Here is an 18,818-nt window from a genome sequence, read left to right as displayed (position 1 = left end):
AACCTTTCTTTCTACAAACCCATTCAAATCCATCTAAACGGTTTTTATGTTCAACTAGACGCATATCCTTCCTACATACAGGACACTTATAACGGCTACTAAGTAAACTTTCATTTACACAGCAGTCAATTAAAGCTCTTTTCCCCTTTCGCACCAAATCGTACAGAAAATTAGACTACCATAAATGAAACAACAACTTGGCGATAAATCAAAGAACAACTTCGCCATAATACAAGAGGTACCTTAACCCTCTTGGCGTTACGAACGGATTTTTCAGTCTTTAAAATCTAAGAAAATATCAGTAAAATATATTGATATTTTCTTAGATTTTAAAGAAAACAATATCATTATGGTACAATTAATAAACTCGCAGCTTTCCTTACTTATTGCTGTTCACAAAAGAGGAAAATTGCATGGCAAAAATTTAGACATTTGTGATTATGATTAGAAAATAAACAAGTTTTTTACATGTTCAGTGTACTGTGTGCTTTTCTCCTAACTTGTCAACCTCTTCACAATGTACCTATGAGGGTTTACATAATCTGGTTAAAGTTAAATATTCCCCCCCCCCCGATAGACATGAAGCAAATTATCACTGTATCTGAAAGTAACTACAATATCAAACAAAGAACTTAGAACATAAAGGCATGTTCTTATGCTAACAAAGTCAATTACAGCTCACGGTGACGTAATTAAACAAGAACATTCAAATTCAAACTAAAATTTTGGACTAGTGGTCAAAAATAATACAATTTAATTTAAATTTAATTTGGCTCAGTAACTCTATCATATGCAGAAATGGGAAGTTATAGTAAAGGCTGAAATGATAAACAATTGGGTAATTTACGTAATAATAACTGCACATATCTTTGAAGAATAATTTTCTTTATGTATTCAGTTTCTTTCTTCAATGTGTTTCCTTTTAATTTTAGAATTTTTGGATTTAATTAAGGATTTCTGTTACTCTAAAAAACACTAAATGCATTTAGAATGTACAGAAGAGCTGGTGTGGCAGAATTTTTAGAATTTAGTGACACACAGAACAACAAAATCTAGAAATGGCAAAACGTTTAGAAGCGGGCATTGGAAGTAGAATTTAGATAGACACTAGGCAGCAGAATTTAGGATACACAGAGATTGCATCAGGTGGGAAAATGCATAGCACCAGCTCTGTGTACAATGCATTTAGACATATTAGATGAATCTTTTAAATTGTATGTTTTCAATTTCTATATCAATAAAAAAATCTCTTTCTATAATGGCTGCCCAAGTGATAAGATTAGAAGCATTTTTGATATTTTCCATGCTTTTGTCTAGTGAAAAGTAGAGAAAATAAAAGGAAGATAAACATGTTAAGAAAAGGATTCTAGTATCAGGAGTAAAACATTCAAATATTATGTTTCTATTGTTCTTCCAGACGTTCTCCAAAAGTAAGAAATTCACTTTCTGTAAAATGCATCCATTATATGCTGATATGTTGATACCATGAAGGCATTTTTCATTTTGTCACATATTTCTCGAATCTTCTAGAATCGTGGGTCTAGAAATCTCGCCTTCAAATCCTTCTAAACTTTCCATGCTAAAATGTCAAAAATACTAAAGAAAAATTATCCCAAGCAATTCCGTAACAGCAAAAAGCGAGAAATATTTTGAAAAAAAAAAAAAAAAAAAAAGGAAGGAAGGAAAAAGTGTAAAATTAATTTTATAGAAAAAACTGATGCATATTCTGAGAATTTTGAATAATTTAAGGCAATTATATGGGAAAAACGTTTACTATGAAAAAATTAAAAAGAAGACATTTTAACTAATTACATAGCTAATTTTGCTTTTACTAAGAGCTGTTTCATAAATTATGCTTTATAGCTACATACCTTGTTTATTTTTCAGATTTAAAATATTGTATAATAAGTTGCCAAATTGAAACTTTATAATATGACAGTGAAAAATAAATTTTTTTTATTTTAATGTTATTTTTTAAATATAATTCTAATATATTACCACTATTTTAATGAAATTTATCAATGTTATGATAAATTTTATGTCAAATCATTATTAAATGTTATCAAAAATTTTATGTCATGTCATTTTATAATCAATGTTATGTCAAATAAGAACAATTATGAACGATGTCATGATGCTTAAAAAAAAAATCGCCGAGAAATTCTCAGATCTCGGAATTAAAAATTTTCTATAGAAACTGATCTTAAAAATCGCCAAAATGTTGACCAGTTGTCAAATTTAGAACCATTTAATAAAGGAATTCACAACCCCAAAAGCGAAAAGTTGTTTAAGAGTTCTTTATTAGAAAAAAATGAATTTTGAAATGCTTATGTTTCACTTCTTGCTTAGATACTGGAGTATCCCATCTTCAGAAATCGAAACAAATTATAGCCCATGAACCCATTCAAAAGATAACCATATACGTCAATGAATCGCTAAAAATATTCCTTCAAAATACTAATTCACACTCAAAATGGCAGTCGTAAAAACAGACAGAAATTTCAGATGATTAGAATTAAGGACTTCTACTGATTTTGGCCAAAATTAAGGACTTTTAAGAACCAAAAACCGATTTAAAAAAATTTAAGGACTCTTAAGGACCATACGAACCCTGTTTAAAGAGAAGGGTCGTTGTTAGGGACGATAGCGGAAATTTTCATCTTGTTTATAGCCAAAATTTGATCACTACTTCTGCCGCTTTATCTGACTGAATAGGAGAAAGAGAGAGATGCTAATATAGTTTGGATAAGAACTGTGAACTCGATACAGTGAATCTCTGCTCGACACTTCATAATTCGAAGCAGTTCGCTGGGCTTCCGATCACTAAGGCTTTTAACTGATAGCAGCAAACGAATATCTTCAGTCTTTGTTTCAGAACATCCTCTGATAATTTTTGATTTCAGATCCTAATACGGGTTGACTTAATCAGGTAGAATGATGACATTACGAAACATATTGGCTATATTAGGCGACCAGTAAGCCAAGATATAGTTGAATTCGGGCTTTTGTTCTGATATCGGTTTAGGAGTGGCCAATTCAAATGTCGATTGAATAAAAGATAGAATAACCAAAGCAGAACACGCGCCAGCGGAAAGAATCAAAACCAAAGTGTCCGTTACTGTAAAACTGTTCAAGTCCGAAAGTACGTAACGGAGACCACCATTAAGAGCTGCTTTATTTGATCTTACTGCCGTATTTTAATTCCTAATCCTGCAGTCGACGCAGAGAACTCTGTGAAGCTATTGGCTAGGATCTACACTTAGTCAGTCTCGGCTACGGGGGTATATCATCAGTTTTCACAGGACTAGAACCTCTGGACAAGTTACTCGTGGCTTAACATCAGAACTGGAACCTCTCTTCATTTGGGGGATGGTTCAGGCTTGTCAGGAATCGAACTGGTACTGTCTTTTCTATACCTTGGCTCAGATTGCTACATGGTTCGATTACGAAGGTTGTCCTTGGGGGTCTGGCACCACTTCGTTAACTCTTGGGGGACAGACTATGTTGTATTTTCTTATCTTCATTCATGGATGCGTTGCCATCTACTTCTGACTTTGTGAACTTTCACCCAGAGTGTGTGAACATACATGTCCCCTGTATTGACCGAGAGGTTTATGCTGCCTTGGATCGCCTGCAGGGGTTGGGGCAATTAACCGTGCATGGCAAATAAGCTGGGTCTGGGTGCCTCTTTTCCCTAGTGAGTTCTCCCGTATTTTAAAGAAGCAGCACGGAACAGCATTATGTATAGAAATATAATTTATTCCTCATGCAGAATGTAATTCAAGCCAGAGCACTGTAGCAGCTTTTCTTCCCCAGCGGACCGGTCAGAAGAGACTGCTGATAGCAGACGGAAGTTTGCGACATAAAAACACACACATCATGTGCGCCTCTTGTTAATGTTCATCTCTCATTCATGTGAATGAAACCTGGGTTCGGGACATATCTTTATAATTTAGTAAACGTTTAATGTTGTTTGATGTATTAATTCAACTATTTGTACTCTGAGCTTTACTTCAAAATTAATTTGCAACTAAAATGTCTAGCAAACAGAGGTTATCCTGAAAGTTAGAGAGAATTTGACAAGAATACAAAATTTATGAAATTATAACTGTCGAAAACCACTGAACGTAAAGTTCTTGTGTGCAACTTTGAAAACAAATACTTCTAAAAGATGGAAATTAGAAGAAAGAACAACAGTTTACAGAAAATCTGCTTCAAGGAAGTTGCGTGTTTAAGGCGAATACTGGACGTTCAAACCATATTTTGCAGAAGTATTTTACTCAATGCAGTGTCTCAATATTCCAGCGAATGGGCTGAAACTGACGGAAAAGACTAGAAATAACATCGCGAGTGAATGCGAAAGCAAACTGTTTTTTCACTGAATGGCTGTATAAATTTAAATCATGAATTCCTTTTATAGAACCTTATATCATATCATAAAAGGAGAATCCAATGATATCAGCCGAATTTGGTGAAGATTCAAGAATTTATCTGAAGGAGTATAAGGATATTAGTTAAAAATCACGACTATTTATGAAACAAGTCTTTCCTTTCACCTCCTGTCTCCCTAGCCTCTGCAGACATTCAGTATCATGGTCAAAATCGCTTTACTATTTTATGTTGAGCAAATATTGATGAAACGGTAGGCGATACATACCTCTATTCTTAAGAAAGTTAAAAAAACCAAAATGTTTAAAAAATATTTGTGGTATATAGTGAATAGAAATATGTGAATGACTGCACACATATCTGCAGAATGCCTCAAGAAAATCAGCAATATATTGAAAAGATAAAATTTTTTTTTTCCATAAAATTTAGTTTTTTTTTTTTTTTATGGTATACTATTTGATTCTTGGGATTTAAAAAACGAAATATTTAAACTTATTTTGAAATACAGATAATATTTTAACAAAGATAGTAAAATGTAATGTTGAATAAAGCAATGACATGATGAATGTACTGTTATGTTATGTTATGTAGAAGTGAGGGGGCCACCTAATATTTACCCTAAGTAAGCAGGTATTAGCCCCACACACTAACTAGAAAACTAACAACATTCTGGCATCATTCCTCGAGTCGTGATGTAAGAAATTGTGTAAACAATATATGCATCTCCTCCTACATTAAATAACAGTTATACATTTTTCCCATTTCTTGAATGGCCCACTGAAAGATAACTGTGTTTTACCATATTTCCTCTTTTAATGTATGCAGTTTTCAAATGCATCATAGAGTATACTAGGGTGCAAAGTATTCATTCGAAAGAAATTTAGTTCAGATAAATAATATCAATTTCTCACAACATTTACATAACTAAATGGACTGAAGTACACAGTTCAAACATATAAATAAGAAATTTTTAGAATTTGGTGAAGATTCAAGAATTTATCCAAAGGAGTATACGGATATTAGCTAAAAATCACATGACTATTTATGAAACCAGTCTTTCCTTTCACCTCCTGTCTCCCTAGCCTCTGCAGACATTCAGTATCATGGTCCAAATCGCTTTACTATTTGAAAGAATACAATTATTCAACCATGCAACTCTTCTTCTTCTGAGACACTACAGTCTACTGCTGGCCAAGGCCGTCTCAATCAGTCTATGCCATCTGGATCTATTCATGGCAATACTCCCTAGTCTCCTCTATGTATAGTATGGCGAACTTCCTCGCTCCCATAGGTTTGGTAAATGCAAGTTGTTTTAGTGAGTTTGTGTTCTTCAGTTATGTATAAATGACCCAACCGAGTCCTGTGCCTTTTTATGAAATTGATAATATCAGGCTGTCTAAATTTTTGGTACATTTCATGATTACACGTTGATCTCCAAACACCATTTTCACAAACAGAGCAAAATATTTTTCTTAGTATTTTACGTTCAGAAGAAACCATGCCATCCAGAAAAATAAAATAAATAAAATTCTAAAAATGACAATTACAAAATATAGGGAAAGCGAAATAGGTTGCCATAAACTGAGAATCTGTCAAATGAATTATTATTGGCAGAAAGTAAAAAAAAAGCGCCATTCTAAAACATCGAATTACTCCTTAAATTTCTCACCAAAATTCATATTCATAAAATTTAGACATAACCTGAGCCGTAGAATCAAAATACACAAAATCGGCATGCCATTTCAGAAAAAGTCGGATTTTGCATCAAAATGTGTACGTCAGAACAACATTATATATAAATCTAATATGTATCATAAGTTGCGTTTTTGAGACATGACAAACACAAAGTTGAATTTCGGCAATTTGCCGAGTAAAACGAAAGATTTTTTTTTAAATTTATTTTTTTATTCAATCTATACATCTAAGACTAAGAAAATTTACACTGAGGATATAATTTTTCATGCTAATTCATTATTGTACATACTTTTACATTTAAAACTAAGAGGGTAATCAATTACTTAATACATTAGAAATCATATTTGTATATTTTTTGGTCCTTATTATAAATAAGGATATATAACTTCAGTATGAAAAACCTAATTTTTTTTCTATTAGATAACAGATTATACCATTTGCATAAAAATGAAATGCAAAAAATGAATAAAATTTTTAGGCACTTAAAAACATTGCAAAACTATTCATAACAAGCACATATTTACATAAAAAATAACAATGTGTAAACAAAATCCAATAGTTACACATTTGACACATAATTAAACTACATATATTTTTTCTACAACTGTTTTTCGCCCCTAAAATATTTTTAACTGAACACTGTTAAATATACACAGCTGCTTTCAGATAAGAAGTGAAAAGGAAGGGAAGCATAAAACACAAGGACCCTTTCCCCAAAAGAACTAAATTTTTTACATGGGATGACCCAAAAATTAATTTTTTGAAATTTCAGTTACACTATTGATATTGATAAAAAGAAAGACATCGAAAAGACACATTCATTTTAAAGGAATTTAAAACAACAGATTTCTATTCAATTTTAAAATTAATTTCAAAAATATAATTTGAAAATTGTTTTCTTAATATTTATTGATTAAGAACTAAAAAAAATATTTTTGCACAATTTAAATGCCAAAATAAGTCAAAAACATATGCCAATTACTTTTCATACCAAAATTTCATTTTCTAGTCCTTTAATAAAAAGAGAGTATTCTGAAGCACTTTATTAAATTTTCTGTAATCATATAACTTTGTAAAAATGGTAATCTGTAAGAAAATTAAGATTAAAGATTATCAGATACATTTCAAATGAAGATACACATATAATTTTACTTAAAAATATCACAATATTTTTTTACATTGGCAACACACAACATAACATTAATTATTATACAAATGTATTCCATTACTCTTAGTAAAATTAAAAATCAATAGAAAATTAAAAAAGTTGTATAATAAATGTGTAGAAAATATTCAAAATATTATCACAACAAAAATCACGCAGTTATAAATGTGTATTTAATACAGGAGTTTATTTCAGTCTTCAATGAAAAATTCAGCTAAAATATCAGCAAAATATGGCAAGGAAGAAGCATTAAAAGGATGATAATAATTCCGTTACAAATTTGCCATATTTTTCTGCACTAGTATATGCATTATTCATATAAAGTAATGCAGGAAAAAACTTCTTTTTTGGAGGTTATGATACATATTAGAAAAATCTTATAAAATAGCAAAAGTTTTGAAAGTTTAAATACAGCAGAATGATGAAAACATGAATAAAGATCTAAGTCTGTCCCCCCCTTTTTTTAACAGGGTCATTGCACAATTGCCCTTTCCAGAAAATTGTTTACAAAAAAATACAGTTGAGTACAAAATGGAAATAATTACATTTTTTACTTATTGCATAGATGTTTCACTACCATGGTCATTTATTATCACACAGTTATAATATACTGGTAAAATAAATCGTACAATATTGTATTTGTAATCATCAAATAAATTTTAGTTTTTTTAACCACTTCAATTTTTTTTTAAATGATACATATTACATGGCATCCTTTTTTTTTTTCACAGAAAGTAGAAAATTTCAGAAGAGATAACAATATTATTAATTATAGAAAATGTAACATTAAAGTAGAGCAAAAACTTAAACAACTCTAATAGAATACAATAATTTATATATAAAATTTTACAACAAACGTCCACTAATAAATAAAATTACCTTTGACTTTCTGGTTTGTCTTTCATTAAAATACAATGGATTCCAAAAATTAAGGAAAAATAAATAAATAATATCAATAAAAAATTATACGGATTGGCTTACTTTTGAGCGACAAAACCAATCTGTAAAAAATTTAAATATGTTGTCAAATAAGAGTTGCTGAGTAAAACTGCAGTATGCAAATTACTGGGACTGCTATCGGAATACGTCATCTGCAAGGAGCATAAAATTGCATGTTAGAAATCAAGCCTGCATATTCCTCTGTGATACTGAGATAAGAATCCGGGATAGCCAATTCGTAACAATGACCTCCAGGCATATTGCCCAAAGAACTGCAATGGAGAGCTATTGAGAGATTTAGAGGCAGGACAAAGTCAGATAGATGTAGCCAGACGGTTAATGTGAGTCTTTCTGTGGTTCATAGACTTTGGCAACAATTTCTAGCTACAGATTTGGCATCCACGAGCTTCAACCAAAGATGACCAGCCCTACGAACCCTATTCTGTGAATGAAAGAACAGAACCCCAACTCAGAGTCAACCCAGATCCTCCCTTGCTGCAGCCACCGGAAGGTTGATGTGAACGTCACCCATCTGTAAAAGGCTTAACGAAGGTGGTCTGTACGTGAAGCAGCAAATCATTTGCATGCTGTTTAAGTCACGTCAGAGAAGAGAACGCTTGAGGTGGGCACATCAACACCTCATCTGGACGGCTGATCAATGGAGGGCTGTTCTCTTTACAGATGATTCCAGGTTTAGCCTCCAAAGTGACAGCAGGCATTATTTGATTTAGAGAGAACCTGGAACCCACTACAATCCATCAAACATCCGTGAAAGAGATGCATATGGAGGAGGCAGTGTCTGTGCTATGGGTGGTATCTCTTTGGGTGGATGCGCAGACTTCTATATCTTTTCACGTGGAACCATGAATGCTCAGGCCGGTAGAGATGACATCCTTGATGCTTATGTGCACCCCTACGCCGGGGCAATAGGTGATGATTTCCTGCTAGACCTCATAAGGTTCACATCGTGGCTGATTATTTTCAGCAGCAAACAATTCAATGCATGGAGAGGCCAGCTCGATCGCCGGACCTGAATCCTATCGAGCATGTTTCGGATGCTTTAGGAAAATATATAGCTACTCTCAATCCTCCTCTTTGGACCTTGTCATGCTTGCAACTGCTATGCAAGAGCAGTGTCCCCCACTTCCTACAAAACTGACAGACTGCATAATTGACAGCATCACACATCGCAGTATGTGCTGTAGTGCTTCTAGAAGAGATCATACTGAAGGTAATTTTCCTACATCAAATTCACACATCCGGTTAATTCATTTTATACATATACTTTGTATAATACTATAATTTGTGTGATAATTCCTTTTCATGCTATCTTATACCTTACTATGTGTTGTTTACTGTGCATCAGTTTCATTAAATGTTACATGTAACTTTTAGTAATTGGCATTTCTTATATTTTTCCTTAATTAATGATAACCAATGTATATGCAAATTTATTTGCATACATTTCAACAGTGTACCTTTAATCTATGCACAGGTTACAAATTTTAAGCATATAGATTATTAAATGTATTCAGAATGAAAATACGAATTAAATCTCAATTCAATTTTTTTCAGTATTATTTAGAATAATATTCTGAACATTATTAGAATATATTAGAGATATTAATGGAATGTAATTTTCATTAGTATTTGGAAAAGTTCAGAGAAAAGTTTCTTCTTTTCTATGAATAATTCAGTATACTTCATAATAATAATAAAAACAATAAAGCAGCATTTATCTTACATTAAAAAAATGTATTTAGAGTTTCAGCTTTGTTACATGAAAAAATATTCAGCCTTCATTTTCAGAATTTAAATTCTACATATTCTTTTATTAATCCATCTTATGGCCACTGCTTTTCCATGATTAAAACTCCGTTTCTTAAAACTAAGAAAAGATAATAATTTTCTTCAAATCAATGTTTGTGATTTCCTTAATGCTTCAGGGCTAGAAACAATGTTGGTTATACTCTAAAGCAGCCTTTAGTATATTTTTTCAAACTAAAATTCTAAATCCATTATTTTACTAAAAAACAAATAATCAAATTAATTTTCACATCTTACCCCCCGCCCCCCAAAAAACAAACATAATCAGTACTATTTTTAAATACTTAAAATGGCTTCGTTTTTTCTGTATTTAGGTTGAAGAACTTTAAACCCTTATCCAATTATCATTATTTGAACAAATGTGTATAATATGAATCATGAAATTTTCTACATAAAGGTTTTGAATTTACCAAAACTAATTCAAAAGTCAAACAACAAAAATCAGCGTTATATTTATGCTGATTTTTGTTGTTTGACTTCTGAATTAGTATTTATTCAGCGTGTTATTGTGTCTTAATTTACAAAAACTATTATCATATATGTATGTACTATTTTCAATAGCACAATGACATTAAACATAAACAGGAAAAAAAAAAAGGCATATTTTTTAAGTATGAAATTAAAAATCAATTCACTTATCCTGGATTAAACCCGAAATAAATCCTTTACTCTCATCCAAAAGCAAATTAATTACCACCTCCCTGGGGGAAAAAAGTATCTTTATGAATTTTAATGGGGGTGGGGAAGAACATTATTTATGGCACATATCGATAGATATATCTGATCTACTACAGCTGCTACTCATGTTACAAATCTTAACAATAACAAAAGTAATTATCCTAAACAAAGTCATGCAGTTATAAGCTATATCCATGTATAATATATTCAAGTTGAAACACTAATATTTACATAATAAAGACGGAGTATCCACATATACCTTTTCAAAACGTTTAACTACGTAATGTAGGTATTTTCTTTTCATTCCCCATGGATTTAATGAAGTTAAAAAATTAAGCAATTACAAATGTACATAAATTCTGCTTTTTGACTAAGTCTCAGGACCTCTGCTCTAGAGAGAGTACGTTATAAGTGTACTACGGAACTCATAACAAGTTTTCGCAGCTTCTGTTTATAAAGCAAGTAAACCAGCTCTAACTAGACTTGAATTTATTAGGTAGCGAGTTGTTATCAAACTAAATGTGCCTTTAATAATTATCGCTCCTATATGATATGTCAAAATACAACACATCTGGAGAAAGCCCAGATTTACCACACATGAACTCAATTTTGACTAGTGCCCAAAACTTATCTTTTCACAACTCTTAAATCAAAAATGCATATAGATATTTTTAAATCAGACGGATAAAAAGATGGATATAAAATTCACATATTCTTCTACAAAAAGAATTTTCACAGAAGAATAAAAGAATAGTTACTGAAATTGATAGTCAGAAGACCTGTAATAAAGAGGGGGAATTGCTAATGATATTAAAGAAATAAAACAGTGAGAAAGGCAGACTGGACAGAGGATTGCATTGCATAGTCACTATAGACTACATGAAAGGATAAAAAATAAATGAAGAATGCAAACCAACAAAAAGGCAACTTGAAAAAGAAAAGCAACAATTACCTTCTAAGAAAATTCAATAATCAAGGGAAGAATTTAAGGAGTTCCAAACCTACAAAAAGAATTAAACCAGGAAGTTTAAACATTTATCTATTCCCAAGCTGAGCAGAAATTTACGATGAACTTGCACAAAATTTCCCAAACAATCATATAATGCTCTAGAATTAATGGGAGTAGAACTAAAGAAACAATTAAAGGCAATATCTTTAGGAGAATATCGTAAAAGATTAGCATATTATAAGATTAAACAGTTAGAGGATAAAAAGCTGTATCAGAAGTTTTGAGGAAAATAGCTTTTATAACATTAATATTAATTGTCTAATGAATGAAAAAAATATATTAAAATTACTTAATTGACTTAAAAATTATTAAAGCAGCAATTAAAATTTTCTTGAAAGGTACCTCAGAATTAATGCAAAAAAAAAAAAAAAAACCTGTACTAAAGGTGAATAAACATGCATATTTAAAACATGAAAAGATCATTTGGTCCTCTTTATATAAAGGTAATACCTTCTATTACGTTAAAAAATTCTGCTAAACAGAGAGTTAATATTTTCGATCATTTCAGTTTCAATTTATATGCAGAATCTTAGTGACAACATACAGATAGAATGTCATGTTTCCTCCGTTGTAGTTTGTCATATTATAAAAACACTACTCGGAAAAATAATAGCAATTAAAAATACACTCACATTTTACAGAAACTGAAATATAAAAATAAACTCATACAGTCTCTCCGCAGACAGCTTTTCATTTTCTTCAAATGATGATAATAATTTTATTTCCAAACACATGTGAAAAGCCATAAATACTATTTCAAGTAAATGTCACACACACTGATAATTTTTATCAGCTTATTCATTTTTAATTAACCTTTTATTTCATTAATAATAATACATACTTACAGTCTAGTTTCAAATTTACTGGAATTAATATAATACACTGATATCTCAAATTATCTTCAAATGTACAAAAATATTTATCCAACTTGATCAATTTGTTTCTGAAATGAAAATAATGTTAAAGGAAATTTGTGCAAAGCACATTTCCTTTCAAACTTCTGCAATTCAGATATTATTGAATCAAAACAGTTTATTATCATACTCAAGTATCATCTGATGAAATTTCTTTGGTAGCGAGTTGTTGGCCCTATAGAAAGAAAGAAGAACCATGATGGCTGATTGCTTCAAGTGACAGTCTCAGCCCCCCTTGAAATGATCTAAAGACTCAGTTCTCAGAGAGCTAGAAGTCATAGAAATATATATATTGTTTAGGAAATAAATTATTATATATATATATATATTTCAATATTGATTTTTGTCTATTACTATAAAAATTTAATACCAGGCAGCTAAGTTTACAGCTAGTACTGAAATTTTTATACTGGAGTAAACTATATACAGAAGGTATAATAAAAATGATATTTATTCCAGCATACCTAGAGTTTATGGTTTGCTGATCGCATAAAAAATATGGGTCTACCAGAATTGGTGCAGATAATAATAGAGCTAAAACCTATAAAAATGGGTTCATATTTTTCTCAATGACTTGCTGACACTCAGCTTAACATCTGATTCCAAACAAATTTACAACTAGAGGAAATGAAGAACATGATAGTAGTGCCGATGAAATGGTATATGGAAGAATAATGATCAGTGTATATAATTTTCTGCATAGATTCAAGAGAAAATATGTGTTTACTTAGAAATCAAGTTTTATGCTCTTATCTAAGGCCTTTTTAAAGTTGCACATGAATCTAACTTTATTTTTAAGTCCTTCAAACTGAAGATATTGAGCAAAATACCAGTTTGAATCCCTTAGAGAATATATAGAAGAAGATATATAGAGAATATATATTTATCCCTTAGAGAATATATATATTATATCCCTTAGAGAATAGAATATATATTATATCCCTTAGAGAATATATATTTACTTTTGGAAAAATTGCTACAAAACCAAATTCTCATTTCATAGCCTTGAAAAATTTATTGGTAGAGGTATGAAAAATGTCATATTGAAAGCATGTTGTTGCATTGTGATACATGCGTATAAGTCAAAGAAATGACGTTCCTTTTAAAGTAAAAAAGTTGCATTTGTTCCCAAGATATTCGTCCCCCCCCCAAAAAAAAATTTATTCCATACATTATTGAAATTGCATTTGTTTCACACTACTTTTGAGTTATGTAAATCCAAATTACATATTACAATTTGTAATTATGTGTTAAGACGCTATATAACACTTAATTGAGAAATCTTTTTTTTTTTTTTTTTTTTTTTTTTTTTTTTTTTTTTTGGTTGGGGGGTACATATGTAAAGCTTAGCAGAAATATTACAAAAGGGACAGAAGTTAGCAACAAGAATTGTAATATTACAGGAATGAAAAATATACAAAAATTATCTGAATTATCTAATTTTTTAAGCATAGCATATATCTGTGAATAAAATTTTTAAAAAAATTTAAAATGCATTACTTATATAAAATATAATTCATCTCATCACCATTTTGATTAAATCAAAGTGTGTCCCACAGGTTCACCACATTAAATAAAACTCAATAAATATTTGCCTATTATGGAGATTTAAAATTTATTGCTTAATGTACAATAAAAAGCAGCAGATCCTACAGTCTCATTTCCCCCTTTCTGCCTGCATATTTGATTAAATGTAACTAATACATAAAAAATTAACTCCATGAAAAATGGTTAATTGAGACTCAACGGAAGTCTTTATTACCTGAACCATCAATCAATTTAAAGAAATCATTTAGAACCCTAATACCTTTAGAAAGGGTAGTAAAAATCAGCAACATTCAGAAATTCTCTTATCTGTGATTGATCTTTTGGCCTTTCTTGTCAGTGGTGATCATTTAATGGCCTTCCTTTTGCACATTATTCTAAAATATGTGGGTATTCATGTTAAAGATGAAAGCAAAATAAACAGTTGGATGCTTACTAATAATGAATTTGTAAGCATGTTTAAAAAAATACAATTATGTGAAGACATTGCTCAACATAATGTTCTGAAGTGGTTAAATGTTTAAAAAAACAAAGCAAGTTTTCAGGTGTTAAAGTGAAGAAGAAATCATTCATGCTGTAGACATGCAGAACAATAAAAACTACAAGTGATGAATAATGCTGAAGATGACAATGAAACAGAAACAAAAATATGAAAATTAGCCATGCTGAAACCTTATGCAAAGTTTTTTAACTTTTAGAGCAATGTCCTGATGCTTTTCCTACAGATCTTTTGTTGACAGAAATATGGTGTGATTGTAAGCTGGCTGATATGATTATCACAAAGAAAGGGTAATAGATTTTTTCAAATAATAATATTTCATAAAAATATGTGTAAAAAACTTTGACAAGTTCCACAAATCAGATAAATTCTCATAGAATTTGTTAATTCCAATTTTTTTCCCCACGAATATTTTCTTACAAAATCTTGCACTTGTTTAATTGAAGGAAAATGATTCTATTTACTAATAAAAGAATTAAAAAAAAATATTCCTTAGATATTTATTTTGCCCTCCCTTTTTTTAAACAAGTTATAAGAAAGCATCAGAACTGGCAAAGAAACTCTTAATGATATTCACGAAAATAACTAAAATCTATGTTTTCAATAAAATGTGATAACTGTCAAAATCTTATAATATAAAAGAACATAATTAAATATATTACGGTATTGAGAAATCAGTTTAGAATTTGTAAATTTAATGCTAGAGTAAGAGTTTCCTAATACAAAAATAATTTGAAAAGTAAAATAATAATAATAATGATACCTAAAAAAATACAGCTACTGAATGCTCTATAAAGCACAAAGTTCTTATCTTAGTATGACAGATATAAATATAAAAGATACAATTCCAATTATCTTTTAAATTGTATATGCTTCTTTACTCTTATAAAACCTTTTATTTATAAAAGGATAAACATTATAAAAGGCTGTGCTATTTTTGTTTCTATTTTTCTTTATGCTATTTCATTTTTTAAAGAAAAACTATAAATATGTTTTACCATAAATAAATTACCAAATGAATTAAAACCTTCTGTGTTTAGTAATTTCATCCATATACAGAAAACACAACATTTGCTATTATTGCCCATAACTGAATTCCATTATTTTAACCTCAACAATCTTTTAGTTAATTTTACATATCTCACAGATTAAAAATTTATAAATAAAGTAAATACAAATAAATAAAGATTTGACCTTCAAATTATTGAGTTGTCTGAAAAGTCATGACGCATTTTTCTTATGTTCTTCAAAGGTCCGTTATTTATAAAAGGAACAATGAGCAGTCAATAGTACATTGCCCATTTTGTTCGATAAATGTTTGCTTTATTTTTACAATAATGAGCTTCGCGAATCCTCATTATCACAAAATAACATAGTTTCATTTGGAGAAAAGGTGAAAAAGCTGCTGATTTTACAGCTTCATCTGAATTGAATGTTATACTACAAAATAAATTTTGAAGAAAGTGAAGCAAATGAAGCAAGTGAAAATCTTAGGGCACAAGATTAAGCGAATTTGATGCAAATGGCAACACTTTTCATGCAAAATCCAATAATTTTTGTCCGGTGATCAATCTTGTGTATGGTCTCCTATTATTGGGATGGAATGTAGTTCCTATATGATTAATGAGCTCTGAAAGTTTCTGGAAGATAGATTCATTGAAACTGTCCAGTTGGTGACAAACATTCTAAACGATTTTTTGGTTTGTTCGTAGGAACTTGGAGCCAAGACCACACAACAAGTTTGATCACTGACAAAAATTATTGGAGTATGGATGAAAAGTGTTGCCATGTGTAACATACTCGCATGATCTTGTGCCATCAGATTTTCACTTGTTTCACTCTCTTCAAAATTTCTTTCGCCGTATACCATTCAAATTAAGTGAGACTGTAATTAACCCCTTGTTCAGCTTTTTGCCAATAAAGTTCTTTTGTTAATGAAGAATTACAAAGCTCGTTAAAAGCAAGCAAACAGTTATTGAGAAAAAAGGACAATATACTATTAAACTGCTCATTGTTCCTTATATAAATAAAGGATCTTTGAAGAACATAGAAAAAAATACATCACGACTTTTCATATAACCCAATACATTTCAAATATAGCATAATTAATCACTTATTTAAATTTAAAAATTAAAGTAATCACTCAGACTACCTCATCACTACAAATCCAGCTTTTATAACAATTAACACATCTACAATGTTTTTACAAATTGCCTACATTTCCATGCATTTACAAGTACAATGCTTAATTATATCTTTCACTTTATTATGCATCACCTAAAAAATTACAGATGAAATAGATTCAAATTTAATTAAATTCTCAGTCTGGCATTAGCTCCAAATGACAGAAAAGCAGTACTGTTTATATTCGTATACATTGAACTGAATCATTTATGACTGTTATTCAAAGCAAATTTTGCAACTAGTTTGTTATGTGAATTTATATATTAAGCTTAATGCTCTAAAATAATGCTTCATTAAGTAAGCACATCATTATTAATAGAAATTTTGAGTAGATTTTTGGAATTTAATGAGGTATTTGTGCTTTTATACATAACATTTTTGATACCAACTTGCACAGTTTGTATTACATTTAACATCTTTACCATATGTATACCATCTCTCTAAACAAAATATACTGAAAAATAAAACCTTTTTTGTATTTTGGCATTGCATCAAAGCTATACCTCTCCAACACGAAAAAAGCATACAAGATTACAGTACAGAGATTAAAACAGCCATACCAATTAACATAATGAAAATGAATTACTTAGAACTTAATGCTGCATACATATGAATTTAATCTTTAGAAATCGAATTCAACATGAATAACAGCTTGATTACCATTTGGCCCAATCAGAATTTGAATTAAAAATAAACTTTTAGGATAAGTGAAAACACGTTGTTAAAGGTAATATAAACTGCACAATGCTATTCATATGCCAACATCAACATCATCTTCAGAACTCATGTGACTATTACTTACATCAATAATACTAGTCCTTAACACCGGTGGGTTATCACAATAAAGTTTGGAACTATTCTGAACACTCAAATGAGGATCAGAAAATCCAAACAAACCATGAGTATGATCCAAGCACACAGTATGCAATCTGTGAAATAGGCTTGAATCTTCATGAAGTGGAATCTTTGGAGCATGCAAAATATTGCTATTTAGTTTATTACTTTCATTACTGTCTATATCTTTTTTCACAAATCTTTCAATATCATTTTCAGATTGTGCATGGCCAAGTACAGAAAACTTAGAATTTGACTTTATAACTTCTACTGGACTTGTTTTTGGAAAGTGTGGGCAAGAATCACCAACTAAACTACTGTTTTCACTCATTTCACTGTCTTTTCGATTAAACCTATCCAAATCACTTTCATTTTCACTATGGTTTATTAAAGTGAAATTATTAGGTTTCATATTATCTTGTGAATTAGAGCCACTAAAGTTCTGAATGCTATTATCATTAGCTCCTTCTTTTGGGCAAATTATTTCTGATGTTTTTCTTTTTCGTTTGGCTTTAACTGGTTCAGGAGATTGATTGTCACATCTTTGGTTTTTTCTCTCTCGTTGCTTTTCGTTTTTCCACCAATTCTTTAAAGTAGTTAAAGCTATTTTGGGCCTAGAATTAAAATTAATATTTTCAAGATATAAAATAACCATAATTTAATTAATCAGTGTAACAAACAGTATTTTCACTCAATCAAACCAAGCATGCAAAAATTTTCAACTTATAAGCTGCAACTCCTTTGAACAACTAACAATACATACCAGAACAAGCAAAATCATAAACTGGGTAAGCTAATACAGTTACATTTACAGCAAAACCACACTGTACAAAAGTTGAAGTCAATTAATACAAAACAGTAATGATATCAATTTCAATATAAAAATAATCACTGTTTTTTTTTCAGCTTAAAGAAAGTCAAGATTACCTGTACGAACACATGTAAAACAAATGGTCTTCATATTCAAACAATATGTAAATTGTAACCAACAATTTTTCATTAAAAACTTATTAATCATACTTAATTAAAATTATTATAATAAACTTTTGTTAGCCCAATAAGTGACAGAATTGTTCATGATGAAAAAACTGTTAATTCAGAAACAAAGAGAAATATATTAAACTAAAATTTAATATTACA

At 30.1% G+C, this 18,818-nt stretch overlaps 1 protein-coding gene across 3 annotated transcripts in view; it reads right to left on the bottom strand.

The window, feature by feature from the left end:
• Positions 1-6,280: 6,280 nt before the first annotated feature.
• LOC118194489 (uncharacterized) overlaps positions 6,281-18,818 on the bottom strand; it is a 51,741-nt gene continuing 39,203 nt past the window's right edge. The window contains exons 8-9 of one of the 3 annotated variants that reach the window (XM_035365636.2): positions 17,647-18,292; positions 6,281-7,170 (exon numbers count right to left, since the gene is read on the bottom strand). In XM_035365636.2, coding sequence (XP_035221527.1) covers positions 7,090-7,170; positions 17,647-18,292 — 727 coding nt within the window. In that variant the 3' untranslated portion in view covers positions 6,281-7,089. The other 2 variants (XM_035365637.2, XM_085823685.1) reach the window with 2 other exon arrangements.

Source organism: Stegodyphus dumicola, chromosome 9, assembly GCF_044657685.1.
Source record: "Stegodyphus dumicola isolate Sdum_Otavi_A_Nest chromosome 9, ASM4465768v1".
Classification (NCBI taxonomy): Eukaryota; Metazoa; Arthropoda; class Arachnida; order Araneae; family Eresidae; genus Stegodyphus; species Stegodyphus dumicola.
Note: the sequence above shows the minus strand (reverse complement) of the source record. Positions and strands in the feature narration are given on the sequence as shown.